Source organism: Egretta garzetta, unplaced genomic scaffold (genome assembly GCF_000687185.1).
Source record: "Egretta garzetta isolate BGI_Z169 unplaced genomic scaffold, ASM68718v1 scaffold402, whole genome shotgun sequence".
Classification (NCBI taxonomy): Eukaryota; Metazoa; Chordata; class Aves; order Pelecaniformes; family Ardeidae; genus Egretta; species Egretta garzetta.
This window is the reverse complement of record NW_009258823.1, coordinates 19,730-43,506: the sequence shown is the minus strand read 5'-3', so window position 1 is coordinate 43,506 and position 23,777 is coordinate 19,730. Positions and strand designations below refer to the sequence as shown.

General features: G+C 39.6%; 1 protein-coding gene across 1 annotated transcript in view; it reads right to left on the bottom strand.

Moving 5' to 3' along the window:
• The window catches only part of BRWD3 (bromodomain and WD repeat domain containing 3), a 49,054-nt gene that overhangs the window by 13,316 nt on the left and 11,961 nt on the right, over positions 1-23,777 (bottom strand). The window contains exons 4-23 of the mRNA XM_035889398.1: positions 23,450-23,671; positions 21,571-21,671; positions 20,792-20,862; positions 19,535-19,635; positions 17,574-17,614; positions 16,662-16,819; positions 13,412-13,604; positions 11,744-11,897; positions 11,074-11,208; positions 10,117-10,245; positions 9,483-9,708; positions 8,613-8,783; positions 6,609-6,792; positions 6,004-6,097; positions 5,276-5,425; positions 4,367-4,443; positions 3,196-3,373; positions 2,446-2,562; positions 1,880-1,987; positions 229-353 (exon numbers count right to left, since the gene is read on the bottom strand). Coding sequence (XP_035745291.1) covers positions 229-353; positions 1,880-1,987; positions 2,446-2,562; positions 3,196-3,373; positions 4,367-4,443; positions 5,276-5,425; positions 6,004-6,097; positions 6,609-6,792; positions 8,613-8,783; positions 9,483-9,708; positions 10,117-10,245; positions 11,074-11,208; positions 11,744-11,897; positions 13,412-13,604; positions 16,662-16,819; positions 17,574-17,614; positions 19,535-19,635; positions 20,792-20,862; positions 21,571-21,671; positions 23,450-23,671 — 2,735 coding nt within the window. The remainder of the gene's footprint in view (positions 1-228; positions 354-1,879; positions 1,988-2,445; positions 2,563-3,195; positions 3,374-4,366; positions 4,444-5,275; positions 5,426-6,003; positions 6,098-6,608; positions 6,793-8,612; positions 8,784-9,482; positions 9,709-10,116; positions 10,246-11,073; positions 11,209-11,743; positions 11,898-13,411; positions 13,605-16,661; positions 16,820-17,573; positions 17,615-19,534; positions 19,636-20,791; positions 20,863-21,570; positions 21,672-23,449; positions 23,672-23,777) is intronic.

The window sequence follows — 23,777 nt, the reverse complement described above, 5'->3', positions numbered from 1 at the left end:
AGACAAAAAAAATTGCTTCTATTACCCACAAACATAGCGCCACGTGTACAATGCAGACCAGCTAAAACACAACATTTCATGCATTTTATTTGACTTTCAAGTTTGGCACAACAATGAATTAATGCCATCACCATGCCTTGCAAGAGAAAAAAAAGAAAGGGGGAGGGGGAAGCTTCTAAACAGCAAGAAAATGTCTTGGAGAACGTCATCAGCATTTCAGTTACTTACTTTATGGAAAATGATTCTCCTGTCATTTTGCCCGTGATTGGATCTAGGAATGCAAGCTTCAAGCAGCAGAGCGTAGGAGGCCCAACTTCATACTTAATTCCTACAGTCTTCACAAATTCTTGTTCCTATTTATCAATAAGCACAGAACAGTATTATTTTAACTTGCTAGCAACAAAAACATCCATGTTAAAATACCAAACATAGTAATAAAAACCAAATGTGTTTCCCACCCTACAGCCCAGGTAATTTCACCCATAAAAGTTTTCTTTTCCAAATACGAAAAATCAATCACAGTCACCTTAAAAATTAAAAAGATGAAAGATGCTCATTCCCTTGGTAGATCTGCGAACAGGATACCCACAAATTATTTAACTTTTGTAATGAGGTTCTAAGGAACCACTCTGGCTTTAACCATGCTGAAGGCACCAAAGGTTATACCTGACTACGCCCAGGGCCTCTCACCCTTGAATAGCAACGTAGAGGGGAAATAAAAGGAAACTCTTCCTCTTCAAGCGGAAATTCAACAATAGCCTTTATGTTCACGTCCTGCCAAACATCAGCTGGTGTAAGATCTCTATTCTAAGTGAAATACTATTTCCTTTGCCTTACAAACTGACGATGTCTTTGAAGATTACAGCTGGAACCGCCGAATACCTAAGACCAGTAACTGGGTATTTTTCCAGAAAAACAATTCTTTTCATTAATAGAACCACTGTCATACACATACATGAATATTAGCACATATATATGCTCTTCACTCACACTTTACTGAGTAAAGTAGAAAAAAAAAATGGCAACGCTGTGGATTAAGTATTAAGGGACTCGGTGGTTCAAGGCAAAAGGGTAAGAAAAATCCACAGAACTATGTAAACCTAGTATCTACCCAAGCAATCTGTAATACTTTTATTTTGTAAAAATATATTGCAAGATATTGTTTTGCTCTGCCAAGAATTTAAGAATATACAGAGTTATATGCATAGCTAGATCCACTGTTAACGGAGCTTGTGCGTACACTTTGGTCTTTACACCACAGCATTTGAAACAATAAATAGAACCCAGATGTTCAGGTCATTGTAGAGTGTCAATAAAACTATAAACAGCTTTTGAGTGGTGGGTTCTGCATGAATTAATGTCAAGAAAAAAAAAAAAAACAACAAACAAACCACAAAACAGTCATAAAATAATTTGGGTTGAAAATGACCCCTGAGAATCATAAAATCCAAAATCCTGCTTACAGCAGGGCTAACATCTAAGATGGATCAAGCTGCCCAGAGCTTGCCCTGTTGCACTTGGAGAAGTCACCAAGGATGGAGATTCCACGCTCTCTCTGGACAACCTGTTCCAGCACTTAACCACTCTCACTCTGACTATTTTTTTTTTGTTAACATTCTATGTTTTTTAATCCATCAGGCAAGAATACCACACTAGATAAAGTTTCACATTCTTTAATATTCTTCTGGCTTCCTATTATCAGGAACTGAACAGCTGTAAAGGCTTTGTGTTAATGAAAACACTAATTTTAAGATTTACAATTTTATTTTTGATATCAACATTTTAAAGCAATGCTTTCTTCATATTTTTCACATTGGTTTTTAATGTCAATTTAACATTACAGAGACATTCAGCTCTTTGGAGTACTTGTTTAACTTACCCTGAGTTCCATTTTGTTCCATGGTTGTTTTTGCATGTTAATACTGTAAATTTTTGCTTTCCTTACTGCCCGCACATAAGCTTCATGGCCTTGCCTGAAGTATATGATCTTAAATTTAAGAAAAAAAAAAAAAAAGTTTATTTTATTTTACTGATAGCTCTTTTCCTGTTTATTCTAAAATTTCTACAAACATGCCAGGCATCCTCCCTTTCAGAACATATTGCACACTTCTTTATTTCATTATAAAGCACTCTTCTCCTTAAAAATACTTATCTTGGCCCCTAAAGTGGCACCTGCTATGTGCTTTCAAACTTGGGATCATTAAGCAGTGTGCAGGTTTGTCTGAAGACGCACAATCAATTCTTCCTGCTACTCAAAAGTTACATGTGCACAAAAAGAGGCATAGGACAGCTATCTGTAAAAGCTGATTGCCTGAGGAAAAAAAAAGTTATCAAAACTCAGCCTGTCTTGAGCACAATTCACTGAAAATATTGCTAGATTTAATAGGCCTGACCACAACAAGCTCAGCAGCCTAGTGGGAACGTCAGAATTGCTACACTCATTACCTCGTCTCCCATTTGTGGGACAAAAGGCGAGCGGCGGGGGATAGTATCCAAGATCCACTGTGGGGCAAGCCATTCTTCACTGGGTTCGCCTTCCATCGAAAGCAGTCCGCTTGGTTTCTTAAATATATTACATTAAGTTTAGAATGCAAGCTGTAATCGCTACGGCAGAACGCACGAACAACTGATCATACAGCACTGACTGAAGATAACTAGATACAAGGGCACAGCAAATGCTGGAATGTCAACCTTCCAAAACCTCAACTAAATAGTAGGGAATAAGCCGTGTCTGTTATCAACATAACAGGAGATTAAAACATTCATAACTGAAGAGATTCTATTTCTTTCCTTAGAAACATTCTAAATGTCTTCTTTAAAAAACACTGGGAAAAAGAAATCTGACAGTGCAGGCACAATACAGATGCATTATGATTTTACAGCAAAACCACCTTGGAATAAATCTAACTGCGGTGTGGAATAAATCTAACTGGAGTGAAGAGCATAAATTTAGGAGAAAACATCCCACCTGTAATGAAGAACTACATGCATGAAAATGGAAGCACATTTATGTCACCGTAGCACCAAAACAAAACGGTATTACCTTGGTATTACATGTACTGTGCTATAGGAAAGATCTGTAGGATCTTTCTTACTGCATATTCATTTGGGAAAAATTTTACTTTGAAGACGACCCCTCCAAAAAGATGTATATTCATAAAGCCAAAAAGACCCTCAAAAACTGAAAATGCTGACCTTTTTTCTAGGCTGTTTAAGTTTCCTTCGTTTTGGCTCCAGTCCTTTTGTTCCCTTCATATTTTCATCTTCAGAACTACTACAGATTTTCCGAGCTGCCTGCCTGGTTTGTCTCTTTGGAGGCTGCAGATTAATTCCAGCATCTGCTGTCCAGTCAGAATATTCACTTGATGAATCACTGGAGACAGTAAAAAGTTGTAAGAAAGAAAACAGCGCTTCAATTTTCACACGACGGAGTGAAAGGTCCAAACATTCAACCTGTTCTTCTGGTTATGTGGAACAGATGTCAGGGTTCGCACAAAATTTCATCCTCATGTGAATGCCAAGAAACCCTAAGTGCTCTCTAGTTTGTGTATTTCAGCAAATTGTTTTATCAGTTGCCAACTCATGGTAAAACTAGAGTTGTGGCTGATACCTATTTTCATACTAATTATCTCACTGATTCATAGACTGACTTCATAAGAACCGACTGCACAAAACGCATGAAAAATTTACAAAACTAGAGCACTCTTCTAAAAATACAGTTCTGACTTCTTTAATACCCAAATAGCACGTATACAGTATTTATATCAGCTCGTGCCCCTTCCAGCCATAAAAGCATAACGTTAAAAATAAAAAAAGAGATTGTAGAAGTTGTACACAAATACACACTGACAACAGAAAGATTAGGAAATACCCAGGTATGAACAGAAGATATGTATGTGCTTCTATCAATACTTCTATTGCATGTGACTAAGTGGCACTGATTTTTTTCAAGCAGTTCTTAATTAAAGACAACAGTTTCTTACAAATGGTCTTGCAAAATTGTTCTTGACTTTGCAAGAAAAAAAACCCCAAAAAATACAATATAAAATGCTTTATGAAGAATTGGACAAAAAAAAAGTCTTCAAAATTAAGAATTTTTCACACTGGTTTTCTGTTAAATACTGTTATTAAAGCTTCTACAATTACTTAGTCACTCAAATGCGCAAAAGTATTTGTTCACAGACTCCACAAATTTTGTGGGCTACTCTTTCAAACTACCTGAGTGTACCAAACACTTTGCTTCAACCTGTCAGAAGGTGTAACAAATCTGTACTGCCCTGTAGTCACAGTATCACAACATCAACTGTCTTGCTTATATTGCATAATTATAAACAAATGTGAACAATTAAGAGCGCAGTAAAGCTACCTGGAACTGCTTTCACTTTGCCACGCTGCCACGGGATCGTCCATGGATGCATCACTTGTGCCAACAGTCTCATCTTCCTGTATTAAAACCAAAATGTTTCATTTTGGGGCCAAGTTTAAAAGGTAACATTTTTGTTTGCGAGTGAGTTGTACAAGTTGCCTCACCTAAGGAAAGCTTGTATTTAAGAACTGGCTTAGCTTAAAGTAAGTCCACAATTTCTCTCTGTATGTTAGTTAATATTCTACTATATGCTTATATTATTTCTATAGAAAGAGATGTGAATTTTAGTGGTGTTAGAACCATAGAATGAGTTCTTATTTAAGTGTTTGATTAATAAATTTCGGTGTCAAGTGACCAGCTTTATAGCTACTCTGTACGTTCAATGCATTGACAAAGTGACAACGTTCAGTCTCTTTTCATTTTGCATGCTTCCTTAATGAGAACAAGTTATATTTAATCCGGTATATTTTAAGTTCTTCCCTTGCCAATATCAATGATTAATACCAATACTCAATCTCTTTCAACAGCAGTCTACAGATGCAGATGACATCAAAGTACCGAATGTGACCTAGAATATATGTGCAGTATGAAATCCCAAAATAGCAAGTGGTTTAGTACAACCCAGTTAAATTTACTTGAAAATAGAATCATTTAGTTTGGAAAAGATGTTTCATACTTCCAAAAATACACCACCTGTTTTAAGCCAATTTTGAATACCGAACTGGCATTGAGGTGAATGATCCTCCTCTCTCCAAGATCAGCTTACTACACTAACACCACAAATCCAAACGACACCGTGATTTTGCGCGTTTCTTCCTCTCGGTAACAGTGCTCTGGGCACACCCGTCATCAAACCCCGCTATTTGTGAACCGGGAACCGCTTGAAAGAGTCACGTGAATGCGTCAGACCTCTGAGGAGCTGTCTGATTCCTCCCGTGCACGTGCGCTTTGACTTGCTCCTTGCTGATTGTGTTCTATCGTGGAGCGCGTTTGGTAGGCGTGCTGGCGTTTGCGTTGGTTTCTTCTCAAAGACCTGCCGCTTCCTGGTTGGTAATCGTTCTTTTATCACGGGACGGGAGGGACAAAGAGAAAAAGATTAGAGATTTAATAACGTTAAAAAATGCCTCATCGAAGGGACTGCACATTGTATCACATTTACAAACGACAACTAAGAAATCTTGAATTAGAAAAGATATTTTTTGCACACTTGCGGTTCATTTCAGTGCACCTGCAGATGGTTTGGGTTTGGTTTTTTTTGTTCAACATCAATTCTACTTTTTAAAGTAGCAGTCCCTAGAAAGAAAGTTATGGAGAAACATAATTTTCTCTAAAAAATACCTGCAGTCTCTGGATAAAAGCTAGCCACTTAAAAAACTGTGGCACCTCTAATATTTCTCCTAGTTTCCACACGTCAAACTGAACATCCACTGTGGCTCTGCTCTCTTCCTTTCTCAGCACCTCCCCACTACTGAAGCCTTAAAGAAAGAAATTTACTACTGCTATTTGCATATAAAGATATAAAGATTACAGTTACAGAAGGAAGAGAGAGCTCCAGAGAAACAATTAGTACTATTGATCTCCTAAATAATTTAATAACACTTCACACCCCGGTTCTTTCTTCTACTGAATTAACTCACCCTTTGTAAGGTGTGAGATGGCTTTCTCTTCTTTTCAACAGTGTATAAATTAATTTCAATTTCACCTTTGGCGGCTCGACATTCTTCCTGGACCCTAATTATACAGAGGAAACATCCATTTTATTCAATAAATCATCATGTAACTTGACAGTTTCATTAATATACACTTTAAAATACTGCTGGTTCCCTTGCTAGAAGAAATCTGTGCACAAGTCCTCCTAGCAGCATCCATGCATACTTCAGTAATCACAAGTTAGGGAAGCAAACTTGTTAGTTCAGCATGCATAATTATTTTCAAGAAAATTGAAATGTATTTTTGTGGTTTTTTAAATAAAGCTTCAGGAAGAATGTGGTGTGTGAACAACTGAAGAAAGAATCAATTGTGAAGAGAGGGAATTACTATTCTCACCTCTCCACCAGAGGCTACCACTCTCATCCTAATACCCGGATTTCAAAACAAACCAATCAACCCACCCACCAACGCACCTTCAAAAGCCAACACATTTCTGAAAAACCACTTTTTAAAACTCAAACCAGGCATCTGGAAGAATCATTACACATCATGCAATTTAATTTTTTTTTTCCTGTCTCACTTAGCATCTTACTTGCTGATGCCTGGAGGAAGCTCATTCACCACAACTCTCCTGCTCCATGCCATGAGATCTCTCTCCGTTGCCATTTGACTTCGGGGAGCATTGTGATGCATTTGCCGGACCCCTTCAATCTGACCGCTTCTCCGGAGACCAACGTTTGGTGGAGATGTAACATCCAAACCTGGACTTCGAAGAGCTAAGGAAGAAAAAGATTTTTCTTCATTTCTACAAACCATCAATAAAATCTAGAATTCAAAGCTTAAGGACTGCACGGAGATTCCTTTTTAGCAATAAACAATGCTTATTCTATGTTAAGTGGCTTTGTCTTTTGCTTCAGATGACCTTTTTTGCATATTGTCCTTGGATTACTGGAGAAGCATATGCTACTGTAACATCACTGTGGCTTGCTATGTCTTAGAACAAAGAATATAATCTATGAGAAAAGTTCCAAAGGCACTTAAGCGACCTTCAAATCAAAGTCTTGTCAACTGTTTAAAGGCTCTTAAATCATGAATCTTAAATTCTGTGGTACAAGAAGAGATGAGGTTGACATCTAAAACAACAGACTGCTGCAAGGTTTAAGGTTTCTGTTGTACCTCTGTTCTGTATCTGTAATGCTTATCTGCCGTGCCAGAGGCACTGCTCCTTCTCTGGGCTTTTCAAGAGGTGCCACAACACCACAGTACTACATACTCAGGAGAAAACAGAGACTTCAGGTAGCAAAGTGAGACAAAAAGGCTGATAACATCCGAATCACCGCTAGCATTGCCTTAAATTATCTCATCATTTGGGAACGCATCAACGCAACTTCCACGTGCTTAAATATGGTTAACCAGATGAATAAAGTGCATTCATGGTTGTGCAAACCCATGTAAAAGTGTTCAACTATTAGAACATCAAGTACTTTGTATGTACTCTAACTCACACAAATGAGCAGTTCATGTAGCAAAGCCACTGATCAGTGCAAATTCTGTAAGGTCACAGTACTTTAATTTCTATACCACTCAGATCTGGCAATTCCCTTTCACAAAAATACAGGGAAATACAAATAAAATTGAGAACTGGGACTGCACAACACACCAGCCTATCATAAGAAGTAGAAAAGACTTCTCGTGAGTTGAAGCTGGCTTCTAGGCCACCTCCTTGACAATACCAATTTAGATCAACGCAAAAGTGCATTTTCAGCATTTTTCACTAATATTTTTCCTATTCTTCCTTGAACTTAAAGACAAGCACCTCCAAATCTAGTAATCCTAATGAGCTTTGTCAGGAAATCTAATTCAAACATGTGCAATCAGTCATTCAACCCAGAACTAATTTATTAGCGGATGTAAATTTTTTAAAAGCTCAGGATGACTTGCAGCACGAGTCCACAGCATCTGCTCTCTGACATCAACTGCACTCAGTCAGCTGCCTCACAGTTAGCTGTTCACATCTGATTAAGTTTGTTTTAAATTTTTAATCAATTTGTGTATTAAAAATAAAATCACAGTAGCAGAACACTTACCAATAGAATAATCTCAAGCTAAGGAAACGCTAAGACAGAGCAGACATGTTTATTTTATAAATACTGATGCTCAGCCTTTGCATTTATGCTGCAACAGGAAGCCATTAGTCTGTCACAACATTGTATTCCACTGACGCTCTCTAATTATACGCTGTTATCTTGACATTATGCAGGTACAAAGTATCATCTCTGCAGTGACTGACATCAAGACAATACTTTATTTTTTAGGAAAGGTTGTAACAGGAATAATTACAGTCTAATAGTTCCAGGTAAGCAGATACAACCCAGTTAGACCATTGTGTGCCCTCGGCTGCACCTTAAAACTTTTAATTCCTCTGCTAGCATCAGTAGAGGGTCGAAATGCTTCACACAAGTTAACAATGTGTGTAAGAACAAGAGAGAAAAGCATCCTCAAAGATGTAGTCTCAGAACTTACATTAACACGTTCTGATTAGTACCTTACTATGCTTTAGGAAAAGAAATGGTGGAGGTAACGAAGGGTCACTTACCTCCATTAACAGAGTGGGATCTATTGAGATGAGGGTTTGGAAGAGTTTCTCCTTCATTAATTAGTCTCAGATCTTGTTCCCTCTGTAGCTCTCTGATCATTCCATCAAGGATACTCTCATCCTGGTCATTAGTTTGCTGCCCGATGACTTGTTCAACTACTTCGCCATCACCTTGACAAGAACAAAGCCACAACTGCTTATAAAATGATTAATTTCTGGTTTACTAAACACCAAAGAAACAATATAATTTAAAATGGTGCACAATTATTTGCCTGCTCTGCAAAACATCTGATCACCAGCTGGCCTTCTGCTCTCATGTAATAAACGGAGGCAAAGTTTAAAAGAGAAGTTACAATAAAAACCTAAAATTACAGACCACACGTAAAATACAAACACAGACCCTTGGAAACAGCAGAAAGAAATTATGCTTCAGTAGGTAATACTGGAAGGTCTCTTCTGGAGATCAGAATTTTGCAAAAGTTTATATCTACGAGAAAAAAAACCTGGTTTAAAAAAACCAAAAGCTGTTCTGTCAATGTCTGTCTTACCTTCCTGGTTCCATACTCACGTACGCAGTTACACCGAGGCTAATGGGACAATTCTTTAAGCACGTGGCCCTACACCTGGTAGAAAGTCCACAGATTTTGGAATACTGCAGTCTCCTCGTCTTGCCTCCAGTCAAGCTGATTCCACACACTTCCTTTATGCCATAAAGCCACCCTACCTCCTCTTCCACCTCTACACTGAATTTCAACCACTAGTTTCAAAAGACAACTGAAGCAAACAAATCCTTATAGAACCATCCTACTGAGCTGGTGTTCAATACTCCGCCATACATATATTATGCATGAGCTTTAGACAGCTACATACCATTAGCTACATATCCCAGCTGAGGAATAAGTTGTTCATCCTTGCAATTCTCCCTCCCCGGTACCAGCCGCTGAAATCTCGTGGGATGAGGATTTCCATCAACATCCACCAAGAACGGAGGAGGCATAAGATGGGGAGCCTGTTGAGTCTGTTCATCCAACACGTAGTTATTTGCATCACGGATCAGTGGTCGGTAATCCGTATGGAAGAACATCTGATCTGGAATCTGCAAGCAAAGCAATTTAGTAAATAAATCAATGGCCATTTGCAGCTGTCTTGCTGCTTTGGAATGTCTCCCATACACATAAACCACAGCTCCTACATTTAGGATCAGCAGAAGAAACGTTATGACAGAGAACAGATTCCTACCACGAGTGTGTTTTATTAACAAGGGCTGATGCAAAAATTCAGTAGTAAAATATGCCAACAGAGGTGAATAGATAGAAGTTAATGCTTTGTTCCCCTGCCTAGAGATCCTCTTGTCTAAATCTTCTTGATTTAGGTAAACAGCAACTGCTTCATGATCTAATTACTATTTTGTCTGGGGCAGGGTGAGGGAATAAACTGTAACACAAATACTTCTAAGACAAAATCAGGTCAAGACACAGAAGAGTTTAAAATCCATTCGACCCACCTTTTCATAATATTTATTGCATCCAAAACCAAATAGTAGCAGATGTCCATGAGAGTCTGTGCAGGCAAAATGCTGTCCATCTGGTGAGAACTTGCAATCAAAAACAGCTCCATGGCCTTGGCCCTCAATCTGTATACAGGCACAGAGCATTCCTTTCACAGTCATGCATTCTCTAGAAGAGCATTTTTGCAAAAATTTCACCTGTCCTCCAACAAGTATTTAATCCTAATTCTGTGTAATTTCTCATCTCGCTCAAGACCCATCTACGCTTATAATTTTTTCCACTTAATTATTAAAGCTAAACTGAACAACGCAGTAAAACCTTGTACTTTCTCTTCGTCCTGAAATTTCAGTACAACTTCTAATGGATGTTCCGAAACAGCTACGCAGAAGTCTACATTTTATCTTAATGGAAGACACAGGGCAAGCCAGCACCAAAGATCTCAGGCGTACTGGCTCCGTACAAGCAGGTTTCACAGCCCCAGGTGCCAGGAGGCTAGCTCAGGGCCTGAAGCATTACAGCTGCGTTTGCTCAGCGCTGGAACCAAACCAACAAACCTGGCACGGGGCGCATTAAGATAGATGTGGCACAGAGCCAACAGTACCGTTGCCCAGACCACAGCATTGTGCTACAACACACGGGCTTACTAGTTTTCATCACTCTACTTTGGGAGTCACTATAACCTTTTGCATGGTATAACCATACCCATACGCATGAATAATGTTCAGATGTAACAGATTCCACGGAAGACTTGCTGCTACACCTACAATATGCAAAAACATACTTTGGTATTGCTTACTGAAGAGTAGTGTTTGGGGTTTTTTTAATATGTAGAAGTTTTCCCCTAATCCTTTTGTAACGTCAGTCACAACAGGTATATCATGAAACCTTTTGCCTCGAGACCAGTGAAAAAAGCAAAAAAACAAACCAAACCACCCTTCCTTGATCATTCTTACCATGTTAAAGTAATTGCGAATTTTTGTTCCTTTGTCTATATCCCAAATGAAAATATTTCCATCATGACCCGCCGAAAGGACAATCCTTTGGTCAAACGGATGGGCCTCCAGAACAAAAACTTCATCATCGTGACCCTGCAATGAAAGCAGGGTGAAAAAGAAAGCAATGTTGCTCCACATAATATCTCCAAACATGCTGGTAACATTTAGAGTGAGGAATCTCAGTTCAGGTAGTCATCCATGACAGCTCAATTTACTGGGTCTTAGACTAGAACTGTGTCTGTACTTAGTCAACATTTCTGTCAGAGGCTTGGCATCATCACTACCCACTTTGTAAGTGCCTCAGACTGTAGCATAGCACAGCTAGGATGGAGAGGGACGGGGTGGAAGGAGAAATCAGCAGCGAGGACAGCTGCAGCCCTCTAATCTGGGCACAACCAGTGGCCTCCAAAGGGCTCCCTTGTCAGCCAGCCACCACCAGGGTCTAGCAGCATTTTGGCCATCAGCTCCTTTCCCCATGACACATACTCCTCCCAGGAAGCCTAAGAGAGGTGGTACACTTCAGGGCAAAACACCCCCCGCCAGGGGCAATGATGATGCAGCTTAGCCTCAAATCAATTTCCGAGTTGAACCATAACCCTTTGGGATTACCCACTTGAATTTTACTCACAGATAAGCTATGAAGAAGCTGCCCTGTGGATGAGTTCCACACTTTGAGAAGGAAATTGTTGACTGCAGTGATGACAGTGGCATCGTATCTATCCCAAGCCACCATAGTAACCTTCAGTTTAGTCACCTTGTCCTCCCCAGATGCTACATTGTTTCTGAAGAAATTAATAATTTAAAGAAGAAATAAAATTCAGTAACTACATATGGAAACATTTAACAATGCTAATTCAGTGTGAAATTAGGGAGAGCACGGCGGCCACCGCTGTGGCTACTGGCTAATGCGGGAGAACGAAGGATGGCTTCTGCAGTGGTAAAAAACATACAGAAAATATTCAGTAGCACTAAGATTTATAGGGTTTTATTTCCTTAAAAAGGACAAGTTTCTCTTTTGTTCTTCTTAAGCAATCATCCTCGCCTACCCCAATTCTTTCTTTCACACTATTCAGTTCTATTACATTTTTTCCTACAAGGCATTTTTCTTACCAGTGATCAATATGAGTAAACTCTATAACGAGCAAAAACTTGCCAAATAAATCCAAATCATACTTTGACAGCTAACTTATTAAAAATTTAACCATATGAAATGTAAAGGATTTTGCAAAGCAAAACCCCTAATGGATTTCTCCATCTCTGCTTTTTGTTACCGTGCATATGCAATTACAAGGCCACTTACAGAAGTCACTTGAGGATCTCAAAAAGAAATACTCGAAAGCTTAATTACACCGGATAACCAAATCACCACATCTCATCTCTTACTTGAAAACTTAAGGCAAAATACAATGTTAAGAAACATTCTGTGTGTGTGTATGTGTGTGTATATATATATATATATATATATTTTTTTATAAAAACTTTGCCAGCCAACTCAGGCCTTGGGATAAAATAAAAAATACAAAAATGTGTTTACAAACGAACGTTGTTAGGAAAATGAATCTGTGTCACATCTCTCATTAACTGCCACTTGTCCTCAGATGGGTAAAATAAGCTGTAATGGGCAACTTTTTTTTTTTTTTTTTTTTAACTAAGATTATTTACTTAATTTATTTACTGGAATAGGAAATGGAATCATAGAAGAAACCCTCAGTTACCTATAACAGTGGCTGTGTGATGCTAGAAACTGTTGAACAAGTTCATATTTACACTTGTATCATACATTTTGCTCATTTTTCTCTATTTCAACTTTATTATTCCTTATAATTTTAACTGCATTCCATAGGACAGAAATCAAAATGGCACAGCATCTCACATAAACACCAACGACCTGAGGAAACTGATTGTGGCAGTTGCTACTACCCGAGAGGTGACAGAAACCTACGCTCGTTTTGGACATGTTTTTAAAAACCATGCAGGTCAGCATATGACCAATGAGGTTTGACTAAAAACCTCTTTTTGTGAGATAAACTCTATTTGACATTCTTCCTTCAAATATAAAATACTAAATATTCCCCAAGCATTAGAGTAAGGATCTACCAATGTATTAAATATTGTCTTTTGGGGTCTAATTAACTGTGTAGCTTAACAGATAGAGCCACGGCATTTTCAATACACAAAAAACATGCACTGAAGTTAACTCAAAATGGAAGTAAATATATAATTTTCAGCGTGACGGAAGATTTCATAGCAACATCTACACACAAAATAAAGTGTATTCTGGTTTGGTTTGTTTTACCCTGTCATTTTAGTAGCCATAAAAAAAAAAAAAAAAAAAGAAAGAAAAAGAGTCATGAAATTCTGAACAAGTGAAGTTTCTGCTGCTTTTGGGCTAACACCCACATGCCCATCTCGGGGTCTTATTTTCTCATTATTCAGTAGCTTTGCTATGGAGTTTTCCATCCACAGTAACAAGGCGGGCACGCTAAATCCTGTGGCAAGAATATGTCGGAGTTTGGCAGAGGACTGTCATTCACCTTAGGAAAGGTCGCTACAAGCACTTACTTTTACGTTATTCTGCAACAAACATGCAGGCATGCACCTGTACACAAGTATATATGTACTTGGAAGTGTACATTTGCGTATATATACTTGTCTTACTCTACATATGCCCCCACACAGGCGTGTTTAGCAACTCATAAAATATCCATGAACTACTGCCACGGGAAACAGGCGGCTACGAAACGCTGGCAAGCCAAGAGCACACCCATTCACACCAGCACAGAAGCTCGAATGTATTTAATCTTTTTTCAACACTTATTCTTCATATTGTTTGTGCATCTCTGATCTAGAGAATGTAATTAAAAGACAGTGAGGTTACAATTTTCATATCAGATATTGTACGGTACAAAAGAGTTTATATCCCACAACATTAATTACATTTGGCTACAGCTAGCAGATGGCCTTGGAATGACTTCAATGTCGTAATTCATACAAGCTGCACATTCCCTTTTTAATGACATCAGCAAATCCCTTGAGCAGTTCATAGTGGCAGCAAAGAAAAAGAAAGTGCGTGCCAGGAGTCTAGCATAAATTACAATACATTAACTTAGGGAGAGGGTGAAGACAGAGAAGGGAAATACCCGAGTTGAACGCAAGTAGGTAGCCCTGCCTGTGAAGTTGAACACCAGCATTTTCATTTTTAAACTCCTCCGTGTTTAAAAAATTCAAGCATCCAGCAAATACATTTAACTACAACATAATGTTTTGGCTGTCAATGTCACAGAAATCATTTTTGTTGAGAAATTTGAAAAAAGCTCCTCAATTAATAACATTTTCACAGGATGGCCAACGCCTTTAAAAGTGTATTATTCCATTTATGTGCAAAATTACACATTAAAAGGCAATCCTATGCAATTCTATTTTAATAAGCGATTCTTTTGCCTTTTCAGTTTCCCCGATCTGAATTTTTTCATCATGATGAAAAAGTGTTTAAAAATGCTTGCGACAGGCTTATTTTCTTTTTTACTTCTTCATTTTAAAATAAAAAGGAAGCTATCACTTTTCCATTAAAAGCATCACTATCGCATATAATTTTCAGTGACTATGTGACCTAATACCCCCAGTGAGACCTGTGCTCTCACATCCCTTGGAAGGAACCGTTAGTACGATTATACCAGTACATTCCCAGGTAATTTTACGTGACAAAGATCTCAGAGTACAGGTGCGGTTCCACTGGCAAAGCTACAGTTTTGCTTGGAAGGCTCCTGCTTGCACACATCCCTTAAACCTTCTGCCAAGCAAAGTAAGAAATATAGGCAAAAGCTGGCATCAAATCGTTTGCATTAAGATGTTGATCACTCATCAAAGCTTGTCACACCACTCTCCAACACAGCTGTGCTGCAGAAGTTTGGCACACGGACGTGCCTGTGGGCACCTTTATACATTTTATCACGAGCATCCTGACTTTAATTCTTACATAAGAGACAGCATCCTGACTTAGCAGTGTTTTAAAACTGAAAGCTCTGCAGGTTGGAATGGTTCATTTTATAAATGTTAAGACCACAGGATTACTGTTGTCATCTAAACTGATTAACTGGAAATGCACACATTTGCCTAGAAATTCACACATTTGCCAGGTACCTCGTCAGAGATAAGTAAATGATTACGAATAATAAAGCAGACCAATGAAATGATCATCAAGAGCCAAAGGCCTGAAGACTGCGCCCCTGTAACCGGTTCTGCACAGGTGACAGCAACAAGGACTGCGAGTTCAGAGAGCGTGTGATGTGCGTGTCAAGTAACTGCCCCGTATACTCGGTTCCAGCAACCGGTCAAAGTACTGTATAGCTCATCGTTAGTCACATAAATGAACACAGACTCACACAGCCTTCCCTCCAGGAAATGCTTAAGATTAGCCCATTTAATATCTCACTTGGTGATGTTAAGCTATCCAGACGTCCTCGGGTGACTCGGAGAAGAGTAACGACAGGGGGTCGCAAGGAGACACCACAAAAACGTGGTAGGACACTACTGAAGTGTTACATAAAACGTCCAAATCCTTGTGAAAAGCCAAACAATTTAATGAGAAGAACATGCGTAAAGGAGAGTTTTAATCGCAGATGCAGACAAATTAAGCAGGGGAATTTTATCTACTAAGTAGACTGGATCCAAATTTGAGATGTGAGGATCAGCTGCACCTTTACATCCCACAGAAGAGCTGTTCTTTGCTTATTCCCTCTTGGAAATAAAACAGGTTTTTTGGAAGTTGTTTTCTTCCAGCAATTTCAGAGTTACAAAAATATAAGATGAGAGGTGAAGGCCTGATTATTCATCTTATCACGTTTATCACTCTAGAACCTCACCAAAACTGAGCTCTTATGAATTGTGTTTTTATGGAAACACTCCCCCCATACTTTTCAGAACCCTGAGCACCAGAAGAGACAACTTGCTTATTCCATGTGCCCAGAGAGGGACTGGCAGGAGAAATCATTCACCAAGGAATTAAATGAGACAGATAATAAAGGGTGGATGGCCTTATGTTTCAGCAACATACCAGCAATGTCATATTATTTGGAAAATGTTTTCAAATTATGTTAATCATTGGCTGCTTTCTGGTCCCCAGCTGGTATAAATGACACAGATAACATATGCAAGAGAAGTAAATTTTAACAAAAACCCGAACATATACATAATCTATCAGCAACACTATCAGCTTCGACATGATTCTCTTACAGATCATAAATGAAAGCACAATGAAGTAATGAAAAAAAAAAAACAAAAAACCCAAGATAAAAGGTAATTCTACAGTTCCTTGTTTTCATTATGGACAATACTCATCATTTAGCTGCCACTATTTCCTTGGTTCCCTTCCATTTCACTTCTGACAACACACAAAGTCTTATTTTCCCTTTCACACTTATCTTCCTTTCACGAATGACGGCACTGAGTTTGTACATCCTTTTGGTCAGGGCAGACAGCATTGCTCAGGTGCTAACCTAGAGCATGATCCTTTGGAAGTCAGAGTATCACTCTCCCGTACAACTTACCGCAGAGAGGGCAGAGCATGACCAGTTGATAAAGAAGTAAAGTGGCCTCCTCATCTGTGCCCCAGTACAGGAACACGGGGAAAATAACTCCTTTGAATGCAACATCTACCAAAAGCGCTACTGCCATTGGTAACTTGGGCCACCAGGACTGGCCATGGCTGGCAAACAGACACGTGGTACAGTCACCGTGCTACCCCTTCGCTTTCCACAGCTCCAGAAAAAAAGGATGCCCAAAACTCACTGACTCAAACAAGAGCCACACAGATAAATAAATACGTGTATGTGCTTATTTTTCATCTTGCTCTAACAGGACTGAAATGATAGAGCCAACAAGCTTTCCCCCCACACACATTTAAGCTGATATTCTAGGTAAGAAAAAAAAGAAAAGTAATTGAGAAACCCAATCCCTGATCCCACTATGAACAAGGAATACACTCAGATGTTATTGCCATCCTACCAGGTAGAAGCACCTTGCAAGAGAGGCTCCTTTAACAAAGCTCAGACCACAGCTCCTTGCAGACCAGCTTGCCTGAACGTCTGGGTATGTCTAACAGTTCTAACTTTTGCTTAAAACTACATTTATTGTAATGCTCTTACTCCAGAAGCAACCCCTTCTGTACTTAACAAGGCTACCATGAAGTAGTACACTCTTACACAGAAAAGACACAAAATTTCATTTCCAATTTGCTGTTTAAACAAGTACAAAGCAGAAGTTACAGAATGTTTTTGCTATTACAGCAGATGACAAGTCCAAGCTCACGGACACGACACACATCTTGTAACATACTTTAAATAAGTTGTCTACGATGAATCAGAGCCTATGTGCAGTCTTCCTGTTGCAATGAATTTTCTCTCAAACGTTATTTGGAAAATTAAATACCATACTTCTCACGTCAAAATCCCAGGACTCACCTGTCACCATTGTTACAGAACTGGACTGCAACCACTTTGTCCTAAATAGGAGGGAGGAGAAGAAGAGTAGTAAGTGCTTTGTAAGCTGAACCATCCAAAAACATCTTAACAATGAGCTTCTATTTAACAAATTGCATTTTCCCATACACCTCCTACAACATACTATCTTACAAATTCAAGAAAAGTCGTATCGGAAGTTAAAACTTCCCCAGACATATTATGTTAAACACTGAAATAGAAAACTTCAGAGAGGTGATGGTTTCTTGTTGCTCCAGAAGCAGCTCAGAGATGGAAACTATTTCTGACTGGGTCTCCCTGACACTTAGACGTTCAGGGGGAAGAAGCTGCAGTGGCTCTGTTCTTGCCTGAGCAGAGTCTTCCTGCATGGTGCCGCAGGACCACACACACCCCGGGGTAAGCTCTGCCTGGGAAACTCTGCACCTTTTAGACTCCACAGAGATAGTAGGGATAAGGAACCCCAGGAGCTCACAAGGCCTCGTAGCTACAGCACTCAACAAGATGGAGAAAGAATGATTTCACCAAAGAAATCATCACAGCAGGTTTGCAATTTTTAGACCTGACGTTAAAGCACATCAAAATATTTCATCCAAAAAAAATGCAAACCTTGGCTTTATTTCCACTTTTAAATGGCTGAGAAACAAATATTATGTTTAGACACAGTTTTGCCTTTTTTATTTTGCTACATACTTGTATTGGCTACATGCACTTGCTATCTTTACTCCCACTGACGTCTCTAGCTCCTGATAACCGAGCGTCCAACTGGGGATTTTTTTACAAGGGTGGGCTGATAGCAGTCTGCAGTATTAAGAAGAGCAGACTTTCAAAAATTAAAGGAATTACAGCTCATTCCAAACCTGAACTGCTGAATATAGAAAACATTTGTTTCTTTTGCGAGCAAAATACTTGTTAGATTTCTTGGCTTGGAGCTCTGAGACTTAAACGTGAGACCCATGATTCCCACTGAAATTCAGTGAATCAATTTAGACCTCAGCCTCAATCCATGAAATATTGCTAAGGTGGGCAGCTGGGCTATTAAGGTTCAAAGATAAATGCTCCAAACCCCTCACAAGTGACAGCCCTATCAGTGATGCTTTGAGCTTGCCTTTCTGGTACGTTGTTTACCACGCACGTAATAAATAACGCAATCATCACCTGCTCTTCATAACAACTGAAGAAAGATTTGATGCTGGTTTAGTGGCGCGTCTTTATGGGGTTTCATTAAAACTGAGACATTCAGCGGTTTAATAAAAGCGACCAAAACTCAAACATCAATATCGAAAGTCATTGTACAGATATTTAAAATCATTTGAGTTTTTACGAGAACCCTTCTGCGTTACCTGAGAGAGGATGCTTTTAAGCTTGCTTTATTTTCTAAATGAAATTACCATCATGAGCCAAAGTTTGACTGCACACTCTAAAACCAGCATGTCTTTTCCTGTTATGTGGATTTGTGGTCACAACTAAAGTTAAATACTCAACAGTAAATTTTGTAGGAGAAAAATCACATTGTGCATGAAAATTCCTCATTCCAACATAGACTTTCTTCAAGAATATGGGAAAATCATCTAGTCCCTCCATTTTCCAAGGGAATGAAACATATAAAGCATGTTTTGCACACATCTCCTGCCTCAGAGGAATTTACAAATAAACATACCACAAATTTTCAGGCATTTAAATACCACAGTGTTGAATCATAGAATCATAGAATCACTTTGGTTGGAAAAGACCTTTGAGATCATCGAGTCCAACCTTTAACCTAACCCTGCCATCCCACCACTAAATCATATCCCTAGGGTAGATGAGGTGCTTAGAGCCAACTCAACTCTAAAGACAGAAAACAAGTAGAATAGGATGTACCAAAATCAAAGTTCCTGAAATAAGGTAAAGCGGGGGGGGGGAAAAAAAAAAAAGATAGATTTGCTTTCCGATTTGTCTCTTACCGTATGAGATTCTAACTCAGCCATTTTCTCTGGAGATTCCGAGCCCAAATAATAAATTCTTATCACGTGGTCAGTACTACCTGTTGCAATGAACATGCCACCTAAGAAAGACAGTGCTTTCTGTGAGAAGAAAAGCCATGCAAGGAACAACTTCTTTTAATTACTGCTTTATTGTCGAAGCAGCAAACTAGAGTTTTAAACAGAAAATTTCAATGTAATCAAAACACACGCCCTGAAGAAAGCAGTTAACTCTGACAACTTCTGCTTTGATCTGTATTTTCTCAGACCATATCAGCTTTAGCATAACGACGAGCTCTACGATGTTTTCCAGCTGCAAACTTTTCTGACCAAAGGAAAAGAATATTGCAAGTTTCAGCATTCATCCAGCAAACTATTCCACTTTCCCTCAGAAATTACCACAGCGCTCTCCATCAGCCTATGGGGACAATTACATGGGGAACAGTTTCGTATTTTCACTGGTAAATAACAAAGAAAATATTTAAGTGCATCTTCTATACCTATTTGAAGCAGATCAGGGAAATTATTTCTGAATTGGGAGTCAGTGATTAAGCTATTTTCTCGTAATGTTTGTTCTGTTTACAATATTGCATAAAAAGGGCGCTATTGTGTAGTTTACTTCATTGAAATGGTTTTAGTGATTTCAGGATTTCTGGTTTTAAAAAAGGAATGCGGGCAAGGCTCATATGGATCTAGAAGAGCTCTCAATTTCAGATGGCAAGAATTAATGAGAAATTGCATAATTCTGCTTGTAAAAATCACTATTTTGAGAATTCAAAGCCGCAACAAAGGACGTCAGTGAAGCTGAAATTTTCAAACACACTGAATTGATCCTCCTAGAACTTCACCAAATTTGGAAGATTAGCAAAAGTGTAACCTCTGAACAAAGGCCAGCTGTCTGCCAGATTTCAAGAACTTTTCACTCAAAAACTTTACCAGATAAAACCTTAAAAGGATGTTAGAAAGAAAAAGCTCTAATGTGCAAAACAACAGACCGAAAGCATAGTCTTCCTTGAAAGCGGTCAAGACATTTTAGCTTAAATTATAGAAAAAAAAAAAAGAGAAAAAGTAGCTTGAGGCAGACGCTTAGCATGAAAAATTTCAAACAATCACAACTCAACAGTGCTGTAATTAACTGTCAGTCTAAACCCATTTGTTTTTAGGAAGAAGTAACAGTCTTGTCACCAAAGGAATTATAGTTCATAAAATACTTTCAGCTACCTTACAATGCATACGTACCGGAACTGAAAGACGAACAAGATATCTGAACACCAGGCCTGGACCTCTCTGCAAATTTTACAGGGCGATCCCTATATGCAAGAACACAACATTTTGACTTTTCATTACTTTATTCCAATGCTGTTCAACAAGAGTTGTGCACTGTGGCTCAGCAGGTTAAGGCCAACACGCGCAGCCTAAAGCTCTTGATTTCTGAATTCTCCCCCAACTTTGCTAGACCTTAGTTTGCATTTGAGTAATTTTCTTCCTTAGTTTAGTAAGAAAACTATCATTTTCTAAATTGAAAAGACTATTTAACTTATTTCTCATGACACTCACTAATTCAAATCTATTTAAAACAAAACCTGGCAAACCATTAGTCTAACAGCATTTACCGCCTATTAAGCATGGGTTTGATACCATCTATATATGTGTTCTTCTTATTGAAAGCACAGAAATTCTTCTGCCCTTACATTTTGGACAAGGATTTAGTCCTAAACATACAAGCTGAAAGTTCTTCTGCAACTCTGGCTTGCAAAGCACTAACCATGGACGGAACAAGCCCCGATTTCTGCCTCCCCCCGGGGCTGTAATGCCACAGACTCCCCAACATACCCAAGGAAGCGCTCCCTGCCCCACACACCAGTATGGCGTGTCTATGGGAGAACATATCCCAAGAAACTTGTTCATTGAGAAGGAACGCGCCCTTATTTCATTATCCCAGCATCCCTCTCCACACTAAAACTCAAAATAAATTCATCCTTTATTTAAGACAATCATAATTATCTAAACAAGCTTACTTAAATTTCATGGTGTTAGCATGCCACTGCCAGAAACAGATTGTTCCGTCAGCACCAGTAGAAGTGAGGTATCGTGTTGTTCCTTTCCTTGCTGGAGAGAACTAAAAATAAAGTTGTAACAGTTAAACCACAGCTCACTTCTTTCCCCCCCCCTTACAGGCTGGAAACTTGTAAATAGATGTTGACAAGAATCTTTTTCATGAACATATTAGCTTTCTCCCCAGGAGTACAGGAAGCAGAATCAGGGATAAGCACAGAATCTTGAACTTCCATAAAAATAAAAGCGAGGAATGGAGAATAGCTACATTTTCACTAGCAAGCCTTTGTTTCTACCACACAAAAGTTAGTAAACTGGAGAAAATAAAAGACAAGCTGAGACCCTTTTAATGGGACAAGATGAGGAAATACTTCTTTCTAGGATAGAACTGGATGAAACACGGTAATGAAGACAAAAAGGATTCCTGCATCCAAGCCCAATGAAGAACAGCAACTCCTCTCCCTCCCTCTTCCTGTACCTCTCCTCTGTCCCCCTAAGGAGCAGGAAAGCTTTTCATCCTGAAGTCTCTCACTTTAATTTCGTAACTGCTGCAATACCTCTAATCCTCCGGCTGCCTGGTAATTTGATACAGGCATCGGCACCGTTTCCTCAAAAAGCGATGACTGGTCGTTTGCTAGATTACCAGAGTTTTACAAAAAGCTTGTGAGGAATGTAAACAAACAAGATACAAACCACAAAACCAGGTTGCAAAGTATGTTTCCAAAACAATCACCTTAAAGGAAGTAACTTGCAACGTAGTTGCAATCGGACAAAATTGGAAGCCTAGGCAAGGGGGGAGAGACGAGACTCCCGGGGACTACGGGCACGCTGGAGAAGACTGCGATGAATCAAAGGCAGCGAGGCTCCAGAAGAGAGGGATTCTGAGCCAAACATCCTCACTCCTTCTCCCCTCTCGGTGCATAACCTGCCAAATCGCAGGGATTGCCTTTTTTTATCCTAGGATTTTGTTTTGTTGGAGGTTTCTGCCTGGCTGTGGTGGGGGTTTTTTTTAAAGCAAATAAACTGCAAACTTCTAGCCGTTATTGACTGTGCCACCACTAGAGAACTGAGTGCTGGCAGTTTAGTCATTTTTTTCCCCCCTCTGCTACTGCTCGCTGGGCACTTGCCACCAATTGAAACCACCTGGGGACAAGCACAGATCCTCTGCGAACCCTGAGCTGTGCTGCACCGCGGCTGCTGCAGCGTCTGTGTGTGCCACAATATCCAGAACAGCCCCTTACGGCACGGGCTAAGGTAAAGAGCAAAGAAGAAATCATAGAATCATAGAATCATAGAATGTTTTGGGTTGGAAGGGACCCCTAGAGGTCATCTAGTCCAACCCCCCTGCAGGAGCAGGGACACCGCTAACTAGATCAGGCTGCTCAGAGCCCCATCCAACCTGGCCTTGAATGTTTCCAGGAATGTGGAATAAGCATTTTTAGCTGACAGTATTCCTCTGAAAAATGAATGTTCTCTATGAACAAACGACTGTCGGGTCAGTCGCTGTGCAAGGGCTGCCACCAAAGATGCCAGGCACGTCAACTAGCTGAGCCCTGGCTCAGCTAGTTGACTCCATGCTCTCAGTGACCATGCATTTGCTAGATCTAAGGAAGAAGCAACAAGACCACACGGTTAAAGGCAGCTGGAAGAAGCAGGATCGTCCCCTCGGGCAGTACTGGCCACTGCGCAGGAGTGAGTTTGCTAGGAAACAACAACCTGGAGCTGGGGCAAATCTACACTGCCAAAGAAGGGCCGAAAAGGTAAGTCTTACCCCCGATCGCTAATCCACATCTCTTATCATCATTTTAATTCAAGGGTTTAGGAAAAAAGGTCATTCCTTACCTGTATGGAAGTAATGGAAGCTGAATGGCCCTGCAGCACTGCGACTGGGGCACAGGTTCGAAGACACCACACTCGGACTACTTTGTCACAACTGCCGGCAGCAAGCAGCGTGTTCTCGTAGTTAACGGCCATGTCAGAGATTTCAGCCGAGTGTCCTCGCAACGTTGAGAGCAGGCGCCCATCATCTGTAGCCCAGATTTTGACCAAACAATCATCTGACCCCTAATGCCACACAAAAATTTCCAGAGATTATACAAAATAGTACGTTATGTGTACATAACACACAGGTACGCTGCAGATGAACACCACTGCGCCATGAACCTGCCGG